The sequence below is a fragment of the Pelophylax lessonae genome (genome assembly GCF_965119305.1).
Source record: "Pelophylax lessonae genome assembly, chromosome: 4".
Taxonomy (NCBI): Eukaryota; Metazoa; Chordata; class Amphibia; order Anura; family Ranidae; genus Pelophylax; species Pelophylax lessonae.
The window spans coordinates 576,672,524-576,692,078 of NC_138771.1; the positions used below are offsets into that span (position 1 = coordinate 576,672,524).

Consider the following 19,555-nt stretch of genomic DNA (forward strand, 5'->3'; position numbering starts at 1 on the left):
CTCCTAACTAGACAGAAAATAACTGATTTGCTGAGGCAGAGAGAGAGGATATACCCTCTGGGACTGCCCCTAGGGTGTGGCCAGAGCTTTTTAATTTCCTGTCTAGTCCTGCTCCTGTGGAGGCAACATAACCCGAAGGTGGTGTATCACCGAGGACTACGTCTGTCAATGAGCGCTAGAGAAAATCCAATTTTCCTTATTGTACATCACGGGACACAGAGCAGCCATAATAATTACTATGTGGGATGTCCTAAAGCAATGCCCTTAAGGGGAGCGAGACAATCACAGAAACTGTCACCTAAGGAGGACATTTTCTGCCGCCCGTAACATACTGTGGCCAAGCAGTATCCTTCGTGGCTTTGATATCCATCTGGTAAAATCCTGTGAATATGTGAACGAAAGACCATGTAGTGGCCTTTAAAACCTGAGCCACTGCCAACTAATGGCAGATGGCCCAAGATGCCCCCACACACCTGGTAGCGAGTGCTGGCACCAAAAGAGGGTGGGAACTTTGCCCTTTCAAGCCATAGGCTTGAATAACTAACTGGCAGATGCAACGAAAAATAGTTAACTAGGATTCCTCCTGCCCTTCCTGGGCTCTGCTGGCAGCACAAAACCAGGTTTCCTGCCCTGCGTTGACAATTCAAGTAAATCCCGACCACCTGAACTACCTCCAGAGTATGCAGTGATCTTACTCCTGCCAACGAAGGATTTGAAAAGAAAGGCAAGACACTGCCTGATTCAAGTGAAAACTCTAAACCAGGGATCCTCAAACTATGGCCCTCCAGCTGTTGCAGAACTACACATCCCATGAGGCATTGGAAAACTCTGACATTCACAGACATGACTAGGCATGATGGGAATTATACTTCCTGAACAACTGGAGGGCCATAGTTTGAAGACCCCTGCTCTAAACCATTCTAAGCAAAAAAGATGGATGAGGACATCACCTTATGATGTAGGACCATGAACAGCTCCTTGCATGAGAGAGCTGTCAGCTCTGACACTCCACTTGCTGGAGTGATAGCAACCAAAGAAGCCACCTTCTGAGTCAAAGGAATAACCGTTTCTCAAATTGGTTCAAAAGGTAGCCCCTCTCTCTGTCCCCCCCCCCCCCACCTCTCTCTCACTCCCCCACACCCTCTCTCTCACGCCCACCTAATTTTCACTCTCGCTCAACCCCGCTCTCTCTCTCAGCCCCCCTCTCATGCTAATTGCAGTGTTGGCACTTTGAAATAAATAAGTTGGTTTTGTGTTGCAGTTTGGGCACTCGGCCTCAAAAAGGTTCACCATCACTGGCTAAGCCATCTTTATGTAGAGCAACAATTCTTTTTTCAGATCCTCAGAGTTCTTTAACATGAGGTGCCATGTTGAACTTCCAGTGACCAGTTTGAGAGAGTGAGAGCGATAACACCAAAATGAACACATCTGCTCCCCATTCACACCTGAGATCTATGCACACTCACTACTTTACATTGTAGCAAAGTGTCATTTCTTCAGGGTTCGCGGGGTCCAGCGCCATAAGGCTGCATTACAGGCAAGCCTCGAGGAATCTTCTCTCCTATCCAAAGAGGCTCAGATACCATCCATTTTAGCTGACCGTTTTTTGGAATGTATCCGATTGAAGTCCCTGATTCTTAACAAAACTTTCCAGACTTCTAAGAGCACATGTATAACATAAGTGACCACCACCTTACAGACACTGGCAAAAAAACTGGTATTTCCTTTGTAGGAGGGATTATATAGGGGAGGACTTCTTGTTTGATCTGTCAGTGTCCTTTCACCTATAGGTGGCGCATAACCCACATAGTAATTAGTATAAAGACCATAGAATAAAACTAGCGCAAATTCTATTTAGACCCAACTCTAGCAAAAATAATTTTTTGGGTGGACTAAAAATGTAATGCTTTAAAGTGCCAGTGCAAGATATAATTTCACATAGTTAGTACAGTGGCTCCAACCCCCAGCGGGTTGAACAAAAAAAAAAAAAAAATCATAGTGTGTAACAGGCTTTAATGTATCCAAACTCAGATAAAAATCACACAACCCAGGTCTTTAGTACTAACAGCTACAATTATATGAAGGGTTATGTTTTACCCATCTATGAAGCCCCACATAGGTGACTCACCCTGCGGTTCTGATTGTGCAGCGGGGTCCGGATATGGCGCTGCAGTGTTGAGAAGTTCATGGGAATGAATACATCACAAGCAGCACAATGAGCAGCTTCAACCTTCTTCACAAAATGTTCCATTCCCAAGTCTGCAAAAGATAAACAAAAAAAAACACCTTGGTATATTGTCTAGATCCGTCTTTAGCTATAGATCAACAACATCTTCTCTTCTGTACTATAATGAATGGTTGAAGTAAGCCACCAAAGCATTACAAAAAATGCATAGTTACATAGTTAGGGAGGTTGAAAAAACACACCAGTCCATCAGTTCAACCTATAAATGTATTTTTATTAATTTTATTTATTACAGGTACTTCCATAGTGCCGTCAATTTACACATACACAGTATCTCACAAAAGTGAGTACACCCCTCACGTTTTTGTAAATATTTTATCTTTTCATGTGACAACACTGAAGAAATGACACTTTGCTACAATGTAAGTAGTGAGTGTACAGCTTTTATAACAGTGTAAATGTGCTGTCCTCTCAAAATAACACAGCCATTAATGTCTAAACCGCTGGCAACAAAAGTGAGCACACCCTTAAGTGAAAATGTCCAAATTGGACCAAAAGTGTCAATATTTTGTGTGGCCACCATTATTTTCCAGCCCTGCCTTAACCCTCTTGGGCATGGAGTTCACCAGAGCTTCACAGGTTGCCACTGGAGGCCTCTTACACTCCTCCATGACGACATCACGGAACTGGTGGATGTTAGAGACCTTGCGCTCCTCCACATTCCATTTGAGGATGCCCCATAGATACTCAATAGGGTTTAGGTCAGGAGACATGCTTGGCCAATCCATCACCTTTATCCTCAGCTTCTTTAGCAAGGCAATGGTCCTCTTGGAGGTGTGTTTGGGGTTGTTATGTTGGAATACTGCCCTGCGGCCCAGTTTCTGAAGGGAGAGGATCATGCTCTGCTTCACTATGTCACAGTACATGTTGGCATTCATGGTTCCCTCAATGAACTGTAGCTCCCCAGTGCCCGCAGCACTCATGCAGCCCCAGACCATGACACTCCCATCACCATTCACTTTACTGAATGCAAGACACACTTGTCTTTTTACTCCTCGCCTGGTTGCCGCCATACCCGCTTGACACCATCTGAACCAAATAAGTTTATCTTGGTCTCATCAAGTTTATCTTGGGCTTTCTTGTGCATCATCTTTAGAAGAGGCTTCCTTCTGGGACGACAGCTATGCAGACCAATTTAATGCAGTGTATGGTTTGAGCTCTGACAGGCTGACCCCCCACACCTTTAAACTCTGCAGCAATGCTGATAACACTCATACGCTATTTCCCAAAGACAACCTCTGGATATGACGCTGAGCACATGCACTCAACTTCTTTTGTCAACCACGGCGGGGCCTGTTCTGAGTGAAACCTGTCCTGTTAAACCGCTGTATGGTTTTGGCCACTGTGCTGCCACTCAGGGTCTTTGCCATGAGGTGCCATGTTGAACTTCCAGTGACCAGTTTGAGAGTGAGAGCGATAACACCAAATTTAACACACCTGAGACCTTGTAACACTAACGAGTCGCATGACCCTGGGGAGGGAAAATGGCTAATTGGGCCCAATTTGGACATTGTCACTTAGGGGTGTACTCACTTTTGTTGCCAGCGGTTTAGACAGTAATGGCTGTGTGTTGAGTTATTTTGAGGGGACAGCAAATTTACACTGTTATGCAAGCTTTACACTCACTACTTTCCATTGTAGCAAAGTGTCATTTCTTCAGTGTTGTCACATGAAAAGATATAAAAATATTTACAAAAATGTGAGGGGTGTACTCACTTTTGTGAGATACTGTACACACACTTACCAAAAGTATTGAGACAGCTGCCTTTACACAAACATGAACTTTAATGGCATGCCAGTCTTAGTCCGTAGGATTCAATATGGAGTTGGCCCACCCTTTGCAGCTTCAACTGTCCTGAGAAGGCTGTCCACAAAGTTTAGGAGTGTGTCTATGGGAAAGTTTGACCATTCTTCCAGAAGCGCATTTGTGAGGTCAGGCACTGATGTGGACAAGAAGGCCTGGCTCGCAGTCTGCACTCTAATTCATCCCAAAGGTGTTCTATCGGCTTGAAGTCAGGACTCTGTGCAGGCCAGTCAAGTTCTTCCACACCAAACTCGATCATCCATGTTTTTATGGACCTTGCTTTGTGCACTGGTCCAAATCATTTAATGGAGGGGGGGGGTTAGGGTGAAGGGTTGGGCTTGAAGAACGTTTCCAACACATTGTTTAATATATTCCATGAAGAATAAAGGTAGTTCTGAAGGCAAAAGGGATACCAACTGGTACTAGCAAGATGTATCTAAAAAAGTGGCCAGTGAGTGTGCATAAACACAGTAAATATATGTTGATTTTCTTGGATGTTATCATGATGCTTAAGCTTCAATATAGTCTCAATATGACTAATTTGTTGCATTGGTGTTTCAGGTCATAAAAAGCCAGGCAACATGGAATGCTGAGTTGATTTAAAAATGGATTTTTGTAAAATCTTACCGTAAAATCCTTTTCTCTTAGCTCATTGACAGACGTAGTCCTCGGTGATACACCACCTTCGGGTTATGTTGCCTCCACAGGAGCAGGACTAGACAGGAAATTAAAAAGCTCTGGCCACACCCCAGGGGCAGTCCCAGAGGGTATATCCTCTCTCTCTGCCTCAGCAAATCAGTTATGTGAAAAAGCAGTCTTTAGAGATTTTAACCCAACTCAAAAAACAGAGGGGCGGGGACTACGTCTGTCAATGAGCTAAGAGAAAAGGATTTTACGGTAAGATTTTACAAAAATCCATTTTTCTCTAGCGCTCATTGACAGACGTAGTCCTCGGTGATACACCACCTTCGGGACGTCCCAGAGCAGTATCACAACTGAGGGGTGGGAAAATGGAAATCAAATCCCAATCTAGAAGGCCCAACCGGTGCCAACTAGAAGTTTACAATGCTCATCCTTAATGATGAGACTCAACAAAAAAAGAGAAAAAATTTTTTTTTTTTTTTTTCAAACAGAAAAAACCCTCGAGGTAGACCACCGGTCTCCTCAAATTGCGGCCTGCAAAACCTTGCGGCCAAATGAGGCATCCGCCGATGCCGTCACATCAATTTTATAGAACTTTGTAAAGGTATGTACCGACGACCAGGTGGCCGCCTTACATACCTGGACCACTGACGCCTGATGGCGAAAGGCCCAGGAAGTACTGAGCGCTCGAGTGGAGTGCGCCCTAACAGGGAACGGAGGACTCTGACCCTTAATAGAATAAGCCTGTACCACCGTTTGTCTAATCCATTTGACAATGGTCGCGGCAGATGCAGGCAAACCCTTTCTGGGGCCATCCGTGATCATAAAAAGTGAATCCGTCTTACGGAATGATTCCGTAGCTTTCAGGTATACCCTGATTGCCCGAACCACATCTAAGGAATGCAACGCATGTTCCCGATGATGCTTGGGCTGAGGACACAAGGAAGGTAGTACAATATCTTCATTCAGATGAAAATCTGAAACCACCTTGGGAAGAAAAGATGGCTTAGGATGAAGTACTACCTTATCCCTATGAATCACTAGGTATGGTGACTGGCATGATAATGCAGCCAGTTCTGACACCCTGCGAGCAGAAGTAATAGCCACCAAGAAGGCCACCTTCTGGGATAAAGTAAACAAGGGAATCTCCCTGATGTTTTCAAAGTGAGGTTTCTGTAGAACCGACAAAACCAAATTAAGATCCCAAGGCGGTAAGGGCGCGCGGACTGGAGGAGCCAGGTGCCGCACCCCCTGGATGAAATTCCGCACCAAGGATTTGGTAGCTAAAGGCTTCTGAAAGAAGATTGCTAATGCTGAAACTTGACCCTTGATAGTGCTAAAGGCTAGCTTCTGCTCAACCCCTAGTTGCAAAAAGGCCAATATTCGAGACACCGAATAGGTACGTGGAGGAAATCCTAAAGATTCGCACCACGCAATATAAGTTTTCCATGTGTGATAATAGACTTTGCTGGAAGTCGCTTTCCTTGCTTTAATAAGGGTAGGAATAACTGAAGCTGACAAACCTCTGTCCTTCAGTACGTGGGTCTCAATGGCCAGGCCATTAAACCCAGCGACTGTAAAGCATGATGGTAAATTGGTCCTTGAGACCACAGACACTCCCTGAGACGAAGTTCCCACGGAACGTGTACGACTAACATGTCCAAGTCGGCCATGCCGGCTTGAGGAGGCCAGCCTAGAATTTCTAGGACCACTGGCGCTGATAGAATCTGAACCAGGCGTCCCTAGAGGTATCTGGCCCCGACCATCCGAGAAAGTCTGGTCGTTTTCTGTTCCCACACATTTATCAGATACCTGATAGTTATCAGGAAAGGTGATCTTTTCTGGTTGAACCTCAGGGACCGAAGTCACCCGACTAGAGGCTACTTGGCCTATCTGGTCAACCAGATCCGATTCCTGTGAGGTATCGGGACTAATCTTGGGAAAAGGTAAAGGAAAAGATCTATTCAGGGAACGGTAACTACCGCTTCCTGTAGTACTTAAATGTTGGAAGGGAAGAATCGCACCGGTAGTAGTGGTTGATGCTCGATCTAATGTCCTAAATACCGGTGAAAACGTCCCCCCACCCTGAAACCGGGTGGGGGCGCACCTTCAGGCTGTGTACTCCTTTGCTTCGGGTTTGGCTGGGTTGGTCCCCTTCTTGAACCCTCCTGGAGGAGTCTTGCCTTTCCCGCTAGTACCAGCCGGGCGCCCTTTATGGGCGGTAAAGAAAGGTCCTCGCTTGTTGCGAGGTCCCTTAGCTTTAGCAGCCTGTGGCAAAAAAGTGCTCTTGCCCCCAGTGGCATCCTTAATGATTTCATCTAGGTTGGCCCCAAATAGACGATTCCCCTGAAAGGGGAGATTTGTCAAGGTCTTCTTGGAACCTAGGTCAGCTGACCAGCATTTTAACCACAGCACACGTCTGAGGATCACCGCTGTCTTAGATGCATGCCCTAATAAGGGAGTAGTGTCCAAGGCTGCGTCACAGATAAACTGTAGCCCTTGTATAATCTGTTCCATCAAATCAGATGTCTCCTGGGGAATATCTTTTCCCCTAAGTTCTTGGCGTACCATTTTCGCCCATTCCGTAAGTGTCTGGGAAACTAGACCAATAACAATTACTGGTCTAAAAGCTGACCCTATCAGAGAGAAGATGGTGCGGGACTCTGCTTCCATCTTTCGATCCACCGGATCCTTAAAGGACGAAGTGTCCTCCACTGGAATAACCGTGGCTTTATTCAGCCTGGAAATAGGCGGATCCACGACTGGTGGTACCGTCCATTTCTTAATGATGGATTCCTCAAACGGATAGCGTCTAGCAATACGCTTGGAAATAGTAAAGGTACGTTTAGAATGCTCCCATTCTCCTTTAATCTGATTACCGAAACATTTAGGTACAGGAAAAGCCTTCATCGTCTTGATGGGCTTATTAGTACCAAAAGGAATCTCTGTTTCAGTTGCCTCTGCCGGTAAAGCCTCAAGTTTTAAAGTTTCCTGCACTGCCACAACTAGTGCGTCCACCAATGCTTCTTCCTGAATAATAGCAGGAGAAGAAGCGTCCTCCTCACTGTCTGAGGGGGCTTTACCTGGGATAACAGCCCTTGCAGAGGAACCTGCAATTGCCGTGACCACCTCTGAATCTGAGTCAGAGGTGTCAGATGGTATAGGGGTAGGCGGGGGTCGCTTCCTTGACCCCCGTCCCTGACAGGCCGCCTCCACCCGAGCCACCATAGACTCCAAAATTGCTGTAAATGACTCTATACTCTGTGCACCGGCGGGTCCCGTGGCCCCCTCGAGGGAAACAGGTGGGGGAATATGTGTGGCAGGGTCCATGATAATTCCAGTTACTTCCTGGATAATATAATTCAAAAATAAAACTTTTTTTTTTTTTTTTTTCGACCCCCAGCGCCACAAAAGCCCCTTAGTGTTACCTGCTAGGGATCCCTATCGATCGAGAGAGAGAGAGAGAGATAGACCCCCAGGCTCACCACTTGATGCTCAGAGTTTAACTGCAACAGGTTACAGCGCTGTCTTGACAAACAGGAAGTCTTTTGGCTGGCTGCCCAGGAAAAAAGGAGGCGGCTCCGCCCCTTTGTACGCCTTCCGGCGCCTCCCCCAAGCTCCACGAGGTGTTTGGATCACCTCAAACATGGCCGCCCCCATGCTGGAGACACGAGGCTACGCCAAAATGGCGGCTCGTGCGATCCAGCAAAAAAAATGGCGGCGGCCCGTACTGAATAGCGGTGTGCTGCAGGGCACACAACACTCTCTCTGCATGGGGATATGGCGTGGTTGGCGGTACCGGCCCTGGCGGACCGCATGGCCGTTCGGGAGGCCTGCTAATAGCTGGAGATCTGATTAGGAAGGCAGTCTACATGTCCGTGACTTCTGACTGGTAGGTAGCTTATTCTTAACACATAAGATTCCCAGAATGCCACAGATTACATCTTTAAAACATGTATACAATTAGATTGTTAGCTCCCAAACCAAGCCTCCTGGCTTTTTGCACACATAAAATCACACTCAAAGTAGGAGGATCTGTGACATGTTGTAGGATAGAAAGGGACTCTATCTTACCATACAGAGAGGGGCCCGCGTTCACCACAAAACCCGTCAGGGGGAAAGGGGGAACATACTACTCACCATACCGGAACCAGGCGGGCACCAACTCCTGACAGTACCCCTCTCCACCGGGCGCCGTGACTCATGGTCTTTGGCGTTTCAGCGAGACGTTTAACTCGCGTGGACAGTCCTTTAATGGGACTTTGTCGCGGCCGACCCAGCGCGGAGCTATGGCCTGCACGCGCTCGTAGGCTGAACTGGGGTGACCACCGGATCTCAACATCCAGCCCGTCGCCCAGTTCAGCTTTCTTGCTTGAAGATCTCACAGGAACACTGGAGAAAAAAAAAGCTGTCTAAAAAATCCTTTAAGAAAAAATTCTTGCCAGGACCTAAGATCCCAGCAAGGTATCTAGGTCCTTACTCCTAACTAGACAGAAAATAACTGATTTGCTGAGGCAGAGAGAGAGAGGATATACCCTCTGGGACTGCCCCTGGGGTGTGGCCAGAGCTTTTTAATTTCCTGTCTAGTCCTGCTCCTGTGGAGGCAACATAACCCGAAGGTGGTGTATCACCGAGGACTACGTCTGTCAATGAGCGCTAGAGAAAATAACTTTAAAAACTACTGTAAAAACAAAAAAATTGGATTTTTGTAAGATCTTACCGTAAAATCCTTTTCTCTTAGCTCATTGACAGACGTAGTCCTCTTTGATTCTCATCAATAGGGTTATGCTGCCTCTACAGGAGTAGGACTAGGCAGAAAGAAAAACGTTCTGGCCACACCTTAGGGGCAGTCCCAGAGGGTATATCCTCTTCCTGTCTGCTACAGGGAATCAGTTCTGTTACAAAGCAGTGTCAGAGAATTTAACCCAACCCAACTCAATGATAGAGGGGCGGGTACTACGTCTGTCAATGAGCTAAGAGAAAAGGATTTTACGGTAAGATCTTACAAAAATCCAATTTTCTCTATCGCTCATTGACAGACGTAGTCCTCTTTGATTCTCATCAATAGGGACGTCCTAAAGCAGTGCCACAAATGAGGGGTGGGATTGACGGAAATCAAAATCCAATCTAGAAGGCCCAACCGGAGCCAACCAGAAGTATCAAGGGACTCATCGAGCAAACAGATGAGACCTACCCAACAAACCCTCGAGGTAGACCAACAGTCTCCTCAAACCGCGGCCTGCAGGAACCTTGCGGCCAAGAGAGGCATCTGACGATGCCCTCACATAAACCTTATACAATATGTAAAGGCATGAACCGACGACCCAGTAGTCGCCTTGAAAACCTGAACCACTGACGCCTGATGGCGGAAGATCCAGGAAACACTAAGCGCCCGAGTAGAATGCGCCTTAACAGGGAACGGGGGATCCCGACCCTTAAATAGAATAAGCCTATACCACCGTCTGTCTGATCCATCTAAAGATGGTCGCGGCAGAAACAGGCAACCCCTTCTTAGGGCCATCCGTGACCACAAACAGTGAATCCGTCTTACAAATTGAATCCGTAGTATTCAAATATATCCTGATCGCCCGAACTACATCCAAGGAATGAAACGCAAATTCTCGAGGATGATAGGGCTTAGGACATAGGAAGGACAATACAATGTCCTCATTTAAATGAAACCTTGAAACCACCTTAGGAAGGAAGGATGGATTCGGATGAAGAACACCTTATCCCTATGAACCACCAGATATGGGGAACAGGATAATGCAGCCAGTTCTGACACCCTGCGTGCAGAAGTGATAGCCACCAAGAAGGCCACCTTCTGGGATAAAGTAAGCAAGGGAATCTCCCTGATATCTTCAAAAAGAGGTTTCTGAAGAACCGACAGCACCAAGTTAAGATCCCAGGATGGTAACGGCGCGCGCACTGGCGGAGCCAGGTGTCGCACCCCCTGGATGAAATTCCACACCAAGGAATGAGTAGCCAAAACCTTCTGAAAGAAGATAGCTAATGCTGAAAACAGACCCTTGATAACACTCAAGGCCAGCTTCTGCTCAACTCCCTGTTGCAGAAAAGCCAATATTCGGGCTACCGAATAAAGACATGGAGGGAACCCAAGGGATTCACACCACGCAATATAAGACTTCCATGTGCGATGATAAATCTTTCTGGAAGTCGCTTTCCTTGCTTTAACTAGAGTAGGAATAACTGAAGCTGACAATCCCTTGTCCTTCAGCACCTGGGTCTCAATAACCAGGCCGTTAAAGCCAGCGATCGTAAAGCAGGATGGAAGATTGGTCCCTGCGACAGCAGATCCTCCGTAAGAGGAAGTCGCCAAGGAACGTCTGTGACCAGCCTGACCAGGTCGGCGTACCAGGCCGACTAGGCCAGTCCTGATCTACCAGGATAATTGGAATTCCCTCCACCTCTATCCTGCGAAGAAGCTTCGGCAGTAACTTGAGAGGAGGGAAGTAGCTGATACTGCCCCCACGGGGCGATCAGCATGTCTGCGGTGTCTGCTAGAAGATCGTGGGAACGAACCACAAACCTCCGCACTTTCCTGTTGAGCTGAGATGCCAACAGCTCCCATTCGGAGTGCCCTAACGGGGGCACAGTTGGTGGAATATCCCTGGATGAAGAGATTATACCCCTTGATCCAGAATCTGACGGCTGAGATAATCTGCCTGCCAATTCACCCCCGGAATGAATACCGCAGAGAGAGCTGGAACATTCGTTCCGCCCAACGAAGAATGCTGGCCACTTCTATGGCCGCCAGGACACTCCTGGTGCCCCTTTGATGATTGACATAAGCCACTGCTGTGGCATTGTCCGACTGGATCTGAACCGGGCTGCCCTGGAGCTGCTCGGTCCAGTGAATCAGACAAAGTCTGATCGCTCTCAGTTTCAATACATTTATCGGTAACCTGGACTCTTCCAGGGACCAAAGCCCCTGAGCCGAGAATTTCTCCTCACCCGGATAGACTGGCATCCGTGGTGATAAGCGTCCAAATATTGGTAGGAATGACTTCCCCTGGCTGAGCATCGGAGACCGAAACCACCAGACCAGGGACTCCCTGGTCCGCTCGCTCAGCCGGATCCGATTGTCCAGGGAATCTGGATTTCGGTTACACTTGAGAAGAATCTCTCCTTGAAGGATTCGGGTATGGGACTGGGCAACTGGTACTGCTTCAAAGGAAGCCACCATCAAACCCAGGACCCTCATGCAAGCCTGGATGTGTCTAAAATTAGACCCAAATATTCCAGCCTTCTGGTGGGAACCAAAGATAACTTCTGCAGGTTTACCAGCCACCCGAACTCTTGCAAAGAGGTCATGGTGATTTCTAAGTTTAGTAATAGAGTCTGCGGAGACTCCACACGGAGCAGAAGATCGTCTAGGTGACCTAGAATTGATATGTCTCGTTGTTGTAACAACGTCAAGACTGGGGCCCACACCTTTGTGAAGACCCGGAGAGTCGAGGCGAGACCAAGGAGTAACGCCAGAAACTGATAATGGTACTCTTTCTACGGAAAAACGCAGGAAACGAAGATGTCCTGCATAAATAAGAAAGTGAAGATAGGCATCCTAGATGTCTATGGACGCCAGAAAATCCCCCTGATGCAGGGAGGCCGCTACTGTGCGAATGGACTCCATCTTGAATTTTTGTACCCTGACAAAAAAGATTAAGTGCTCTTAAGTCCAGAATTGGACGCACTTTGCCCTCTTTTCTGGATATTGTGAAAAGGTTCGAATAGAACCCTTGAAATGCTCTGTCCAAGGAACGTGGACCACCACTCCTTGTTGCATTAAATCCGTGACTGCCCCCCGTAAGCTCTTAAGCGATCCGGGGATAGTCGAATATTGGAAGGAAGAATCGCACTGGGAGAGATTGACATACAATCTTGTAACCTGACCGTCTGACCTCGCGAACTATTTGTCCGAGATTCTGGAAAGCCATGGATCCGGAAACCGGCGAAGACGTCCCCCTGCCCCAGCTATGGGCAGGGGCCCACCTTCAGGCTTTAGTAGTCTTATCTTCAGGTCTGGAAGAGCCGGGCTTTTGCTTGCCCGACCAGCGCCCTATAAAAAAACCTCCCGAAGGAGTTTTGGAGGAGTTTGCTTTTTTTTTTTTTTTTTTTTTTCTTCTTTTCCCGTGGGCTGAAAAAACTTTTATGAGCGGAAAAAGAAGACGGGATCCTTTACCCTCTCCTCTAGTGAGATCCTTAATAATCTCATCTAAATTGGCCCCAAGATAGGCGCACACCCTGAAAAGGGAGATTTAACCAAAGCTTCCTTGGAGCCTTGGTCTGCCGACCAATATCTTAGTCACAGTGTACGCCTGAGGACCACTGCTGAAAACTGATGCTCGCCCCAATAGTGGAGTGGCGTCTAGTGCAATGTCGCAGACAAACTGTAACTCTTGTATCATCTGTTCCACCAGATCTGATACCGCCTGGGGGATATCTCTCCCCTCTAAGCCACTTGGTCCATTCTAGACCAATAGCAATTACTGGTCTGAAAGCTGACCCAATTAGGGAAAAGATGGCGCGAGACACAGCTTCCACTTTACGATCATCCTCCAATAGGATAACCGTAGCTTTGTTCAATCTGGAGATTGGAAAATCCACCACAGATGGTACTATTCATCTCTTGAGGAGTGATTCCTCGAACGGATAACGCCTATTAATGCGTTTAGGAAATAGTAGGGCTCGTCTTGGATGACCCCATTCCTCCTTAGTTACACTACCGAAACACTTGGGTAAGGGAAATACTTTCGCCATTTTGGTGCGTTTATTAGTACCAAATGGGATCTCAGTATCAGCTACTTCTGATGGTGTAACCTTCGAACAGATACAATTAGTGTGTTTACTAACGCTTCCTCTCAGGCTATGGTAGATGCCGAAACATCTTCCTCACTGTCTGAAGAGACAGTACCCGAGTCACAAACCCCAGATGAGGTACCTGCAACTGCAGGAATAAGCTCAAACTCTGAATCTGAAGTTTCAGATGGAATGGGGGTAGGCGGGGGTCGCTTCCTTGCGCCCTGTCCTTGACAAGCCAATTCCACTCGGGATAGAAAAAAAGTTCCAAAACTGCTGACAATGACTCACTATTTAAGTGGGGAACTGGAGGTTCCTGCAGCCACTTCGAGGGGATCAGGTGGAGATACATGTGTGGCAGGGTCCATGTTAATCCAGGACATTTTGCCAGTAAAAAAGAAAAAACTTTTTTTTTTTTTTTTAAAATAAAAAAATACCTTTTTTAATTCACCAGCGCAATAGCGCCCCTCAGCGTACCTGCTTTGGACCCCCACAGAAAGAGAGAGACCCCAAGGGCTCACCACCAGATGCAAAGAAGTTTCTTATTAAAACTGCTGTCAGCGTTATCTTGTGCAGACTGGGAAGTCTTGCACTAGGTTTCCCGGGTGAAAGGAAGTGGCTCCGCCCCCTGTGTACGCCTTCCGGCGTTCCCAGCTGCTCCTCGAGGTTTGCTGGGCACATCAAACATGGCCGCCCCCATGCAGGAGACAATAGGCTACGAAAAAATGGCGGCCTGCGTGACCTGCGGGCGGCTTGTGTAGACGATGCAGACATGCGGTCTACAACAAAATGGCGGCGGACTGCCGATCTAGCATGGCTCCTCCAGTACAGCGGCCTGCATGCTTTGAAAACAGCTGATGGCGGCCTGTCGGCCTGCGGGAGTATGGCGATCTAAGGTAGGCTATACCTCCTATGTGTGCTAGAGAAACCAAGGCTTGCTGAAGTATCAGCTCCTAAACCAAGGTTGCTAGAGTGTCAGCTCCCAAACCGAGTTTTGTTTAAAGTGTTAGTTCCCAAACCAAGCCTGCTGGAGTGTCAGCTCCCAAACCAGATTACACTATCACAGGGGATATGTGAACATGTCATAGGCTACAAGGGGGAACTTTAATGTCAGAAAAGATCCGACCATACACAGAGGGGCCCGTATCCCAAAGACCCCACAGGGGGGAAGGGGGAACATTTACTCACCATACCGGCTGACGGCACCCTCTCTTCACAGTACCCTCTCCACCGAAGTGGGGGGCTGTCGACCAATCCGGACGCCTTGACTCTCTGGTTCCTGGCGTCCAAGCGAGACGTTTAACTCGCAAGGTCAGTCCCTCCAATTGGACTCTGTCGCGGCCGACCCAGCGCGGAGCTATGGTCTGCACGCGCTCGTAGGCTGAACCGGGGTGACCACTGGATCTCAACATCCAGCCCGTCGCCCGGTCCCGCATACTTACTTGAATGTGTCGCGGCCGACCAAGCGTAATGCTATGGTCTGCGCACGCTCGTAGGCCGGCTGGGGTGACCACTGGATCTCAACATCCAGCCCGTCGCCCAGATCCGGCGTGATTTGCTTGAAGATCTCACAGGAAAACTGGAGACAAAAAAACTACCTAAAAAGAAAAAATTTTTCTAAAAAATCTTGCCAGGACCAGAGATCCCAGCAAGGAACTTAGGTCCTTACTCCTGACTAGACAGGAAGACGATATACCCTCTGGGACTGCCCCTAAGGTGTGGCCAGAACGTTTTTCTTTCTGCCTAGTCCTACTCCTGTAGAGGCAGCATAACCCTATTGATGAGAATCAAAGAGGACTATGTCTGTCAATGAGCGACAGAGAAATGTATGTATGAAAAACCTTTAATGCACCCAAAGGAAGTAACAAACTGATCACACAAAGATAAGCTGAACTACTTTTGGGGAAATCAGTGGGACAGTAAACAATCAGTAAATCCTGAGATATACTCAGCTTAAGTTATATGCACATTTTGAAGTTGATTATACATATACATGCACACTGGATGTTTTTACAGCTGCTGTTTTTGACTTCAGGCATTTTTTTCTGCAGCCAGTAAACTCCCTAGCATGCTATCCTATGTGTCCATGCAGACATAAGCCCCGTACACACGTACCGATCGGCCGTCTTTTGTCCAGGGCTGTCGTGTCTGTTGAAAACTGCAAAAGACTGCACACAAATTTTGTCGGCCAACAACAGCCGACTGCAGAAGTGATGTCATGTGATGGTTAACTTTCCTTGTCTTTTTTCTTTTCTGAGCATGCCCAGTCTTGCAAATCTGCTGTCTGTCGGCCGAAATCTGTACTGACTGGCGAACAATTGGCCGTTCTGGTGTTGGCCAACATAAAATGTAATGCTTGCACGACAGATTCTGTTCGGCCGAAAATGCTCTGTCGGAAGCATCATACTAACAAGCCTACAATCGGCCGATCGGTCGCCGGCCGAATATTTACGGCCGACAGTCGGTACGTGTGTATTGGGCAATAGGCTGTTATCAGTGTTTTCTGGCCGGAAAACCCCTAAAACTAATGGGTTTGAAAAGGAGTTTTTCAGCTGTACAAACACTCACGCGAAACGCGGCTATTTGGCTTTATGAGCCATAAGCTTTTGCGTGTGGAATAGTTTTGCTATAAAAAAAAAAAAACGTTTAAAACATGCCAAAACTTTTGTTTTGTTTTTAACGTGGCTAAAAAGTAAAGCTTGATCCGGTCACTGTGCTCCTTTTTTCAGGCAGATGAAAACAGAAAGCCGGCATGATTTGGATAAGGCATGTTTGGTTAACAACCACTCAGATTCACTGTTCAGGCTTAGCCCTGCAAGCGATTTGTTATGCTTAATTTCCTTCATAAGTGCCTTTTTTAGATGTCCTTAGAGCAGTTATGTGACCCACTGGGTCTTTTTTTCTCAATGCCTCTTCTCTGGGACAGGGTGGTCCTCTCTGCTGAGCAGTACTCACATGCTCTTTGCATTACATTATAAATGAAGGGCGCTGTGGCAATGCCCTCTTGGGGGGTGGGACAATGACAATAACGGACGATGGGGGTCATTCAAACCAGAAGACTGGGGGTTGTCTTGTGGCAGAATAGAAGTACTGTGGGGAAAATTCTTGAATGAAAATCCGAATTGCAGTCCGATTTTTTTTTTTAATATACTCTTTCTCTTGGCCCCTAATAAAAAAATAAATACATACAATGTCTGAAATTGGGCTTTAACTATACCCATAGGCATAATTCAGTCCTTCACATGTCCATGGCTTCTACTGAACACCTCTGGCCAGCTGGGTTTAAAGTCCTGTTCTGTCCCCACAACTAATGTTCCTTCCTGATAAACAGGTGCCAGCCTCCCCCTTCCAATTTCTCTCCCAATTAAATAAGTCAGTAAGGTTAGCAGATCCTCTGGCACACTCTGCCCTTATGGTGATATCATACTTGGCAAAAATAGCTGCCTATGGATGCTTATCATCTTCATATGGTCTATGCACATAAATCGTAGGCAAAACAGATAAGAAACCTGTCATTACCCTGGGTAAGATCCTGGTCCCGGTAAATTTGCTGAATTGTGGTACTAAGGTCTTCAATAGCATTACGTCTTTCCTCAGTCTTCTTGGTCTTGTGCGATACATATTCCTGAAGGAGGAGATGAAGGGAAAGACCGATGCATGTGATTCTGATGTTTGGTCTTCACTGATACCTAACAAATTCTTTTATTGCTGGGTGCAATAATTATTATTACAATGGGCCAATACACATGGGAAATAAATAGAAAATATTTGCAGTTTACATGTTTAACTGAATACTATCAACTGTGCGCTAATTTCTTGAAATGGTAATTCAGAAATGTAAAAAGAATACATTGCTGGCTTGATATATCACTAAACTATAATCTACTGGTCCACAGGAGTAGCCCACATGAACCTTTAGCTTTAGACCAAGCCTGTAGCTAGAGAGAACTAGTCAAGACTGACTTTTTTTCCCCCAAATGCCAATATAGTTAAAGTGGTTGTAAAGGGATGAAGGTTTTTTTTGTACCTTCATGCATTCTTTGCATGAAGATAAAACCTTCTGTGTGCTGCTCCCCCCATGGCCCCCTCTTGATCTAGCAATATGCACAAAGCTGCCCTGACACAGCAGTGATAACCAATGTCAATCAAAGCCAGTGAGCTAATATAGAGAGAGCGGGGGCGGGGCCACGCTTCGGCTCTATGTGTCTTATAGATGCATAGAGCAGGGCTTGGGAGCAAGCACGCACCAGTGTCCTCACAGCAAGCGGCTTGCCATTGAGGGCACTGGTCAAAGGGGAGGAGTCAGGAGCACCAGTGGGGGACCCAAGGAAATGAGGATCTAGGCTGCTTTATGCAAACCATTACACGGAGCAGGTAAGTATAACATGTTTTTTTTTTTAAAGCCAAACCTTTATTACCACTTTAGGTACATATTATTTCATGTTTTGTGAGATCTCCTTTTACTTGGAGCTAGATCAGACACATTAACCTGCTGTCGGCTGAATCTGGGTAACAGGAGGCCATAAATAAATGCACTCCTGTGATACAGAAGGGAAGTCTGGCCAAAAAAACTTTCGCCATACTTCTCTTAATTTATCTCATGGGGAAACTGCAACGGTCAGTTAGCAGGAAATTGGTGAAAACAAGGCCTATTAAACAAATCCTGTTCTGATCCAACCATAGTATGCCAGATTGGGCAAAGATCTTTCTAGATGTGTCATGTTTAATCTGATGAGATAACTGAATAGTAGAAACATGCTGGAGGGTCATTTATACCTGCAGGAAGTCAGCTGACTGTTTGGGAAGTTTCCCCCCCACATAACGGAAATGCTCCTTATGGAAGTCACTCTGCAGATGGCTGGTCATCTCCTCACTGTAGAAGGTGCGGAACTTGCACAGAGAACACACAAACTGTATCCTGTAACAGAGACACAACTTTGATTATATTTACTGGTTTAAAGTCCTCTCTGCTTTCCTTTGGTATTAGGTCACCTACCTCTCCACCATCCTGTCTCGCAGGCGTCTGCTCTGGATCTCCTGCTGTTGCTTGGTTGGCATTTGTTTCTGTTCTGTAGAACAAGTAGTAACTGAGCCACTTAGACAAGTCAAACTTAAAACTGAATTCCAGTCTAACCCCCCCCCCCCCCCAAACTTGTAGCAAGTCCTCTGCGGTGTTGAAAAGGATCACTTTCAATTTCCTGCACACCTGATTCCTCACAATATAACCCCCTTATTAAAGTTGCAACAGCTACCTTGAGCCCACTTTCATTTCCTGGCCAAATTACTTCAGTCATTCCTCAAATCACTTCTCTCCTGTTGGCCCCCTTCTTAAAAGGTATGGGCTTTCCCTATCATCAATCATTTTGTTGCAAAGCTTTCTGTGGAAGAACAAATCCCTGGCATCTATTTAGATGTGCTTAATCAAAAACAACCAATCAGCAGACCTCACAGCTAAAGTCTGTATTACCCAGTGGACAGCAGACAGAAGTAGGCAATTCTAAAGGGATGCTGGAGATGTGTTCTTTCACATAATGCTTTTTGAAAAAGACCAGAGGCAGGGTGCTCTGATGATTACAGGAGCCTGCCAGCCATTTCCACCAAACTTGAGCAATGAGTAGCAGACACACCCAGTAATGATATCACTGGGTTTTAAAATTGGCTGTTATTAAGTTTAACTTAAAAGGCTAAACTTTTTTTGTTTAGGATAAAGTGGAGAGGGATTAGAACATCTGTCAGGTTTTGATTGCTCTCTGTACCCTAGTTAGGGAGATCCACCCTCTCTATTTGTCCTTTTTACCATTATCCTTAGAGTCGGTTCACACTGGGGCGACACGACTCTGTACTACTTCGGGGGCGAACTAGTTCTGGTGACCTAGGGGGTACCAAGGGATTCCCTTAATTTGCAGGGATTTACTCTCACTTCCTGTTTTGGCTATGAGACAGGAAGTGAAGGTAAATTTCCCCAATGGGACACAGATGGTAAAAAAAACCCTCAAAAAATGTTTTGTCTATAGATTTGCTTTAAAGGGAGAAAGAGTGAACAA

General features: G+C 46.5%; 1 protein-coding gene across 1 annotated transcript in view; it reads right to left on the reverse strand.

Annotated features, from left to right (window-relative positions):
- Window positions 1-19,555, reverse strand: part of AKAP8L (A-kinase anchoring protein 8 like) — a gene marked incomplete at its 3' end in the record, with an annotated part of 80,829 nt that overhangs the window by 8,366 nt on the left and 52,908 nt on the right. Inside the window, exons 7-10 of the mRNA XM_082256657.1 lie at window positions 18,508-18,580; window positions 18,288-18,429; window positions 17,031-17,136; window positions 2,129-2,259 (exon numbers count right to left, since the gene is read on the reverse strand). Coding sequence (XP_082112783.1) covers window positions 2,129-2,259; window positions 17,031-17,136; window positions 18,288-18,429; window positions 18,508-18,580 — 452 coding nt within the window. The remainder of the gene's footprint in view (window positions 1-2,128; window positions 2,260-17,030; window positions 17,137-18,287; window positions 18,430-18,507; window positions 18,581-19,555) is intronic.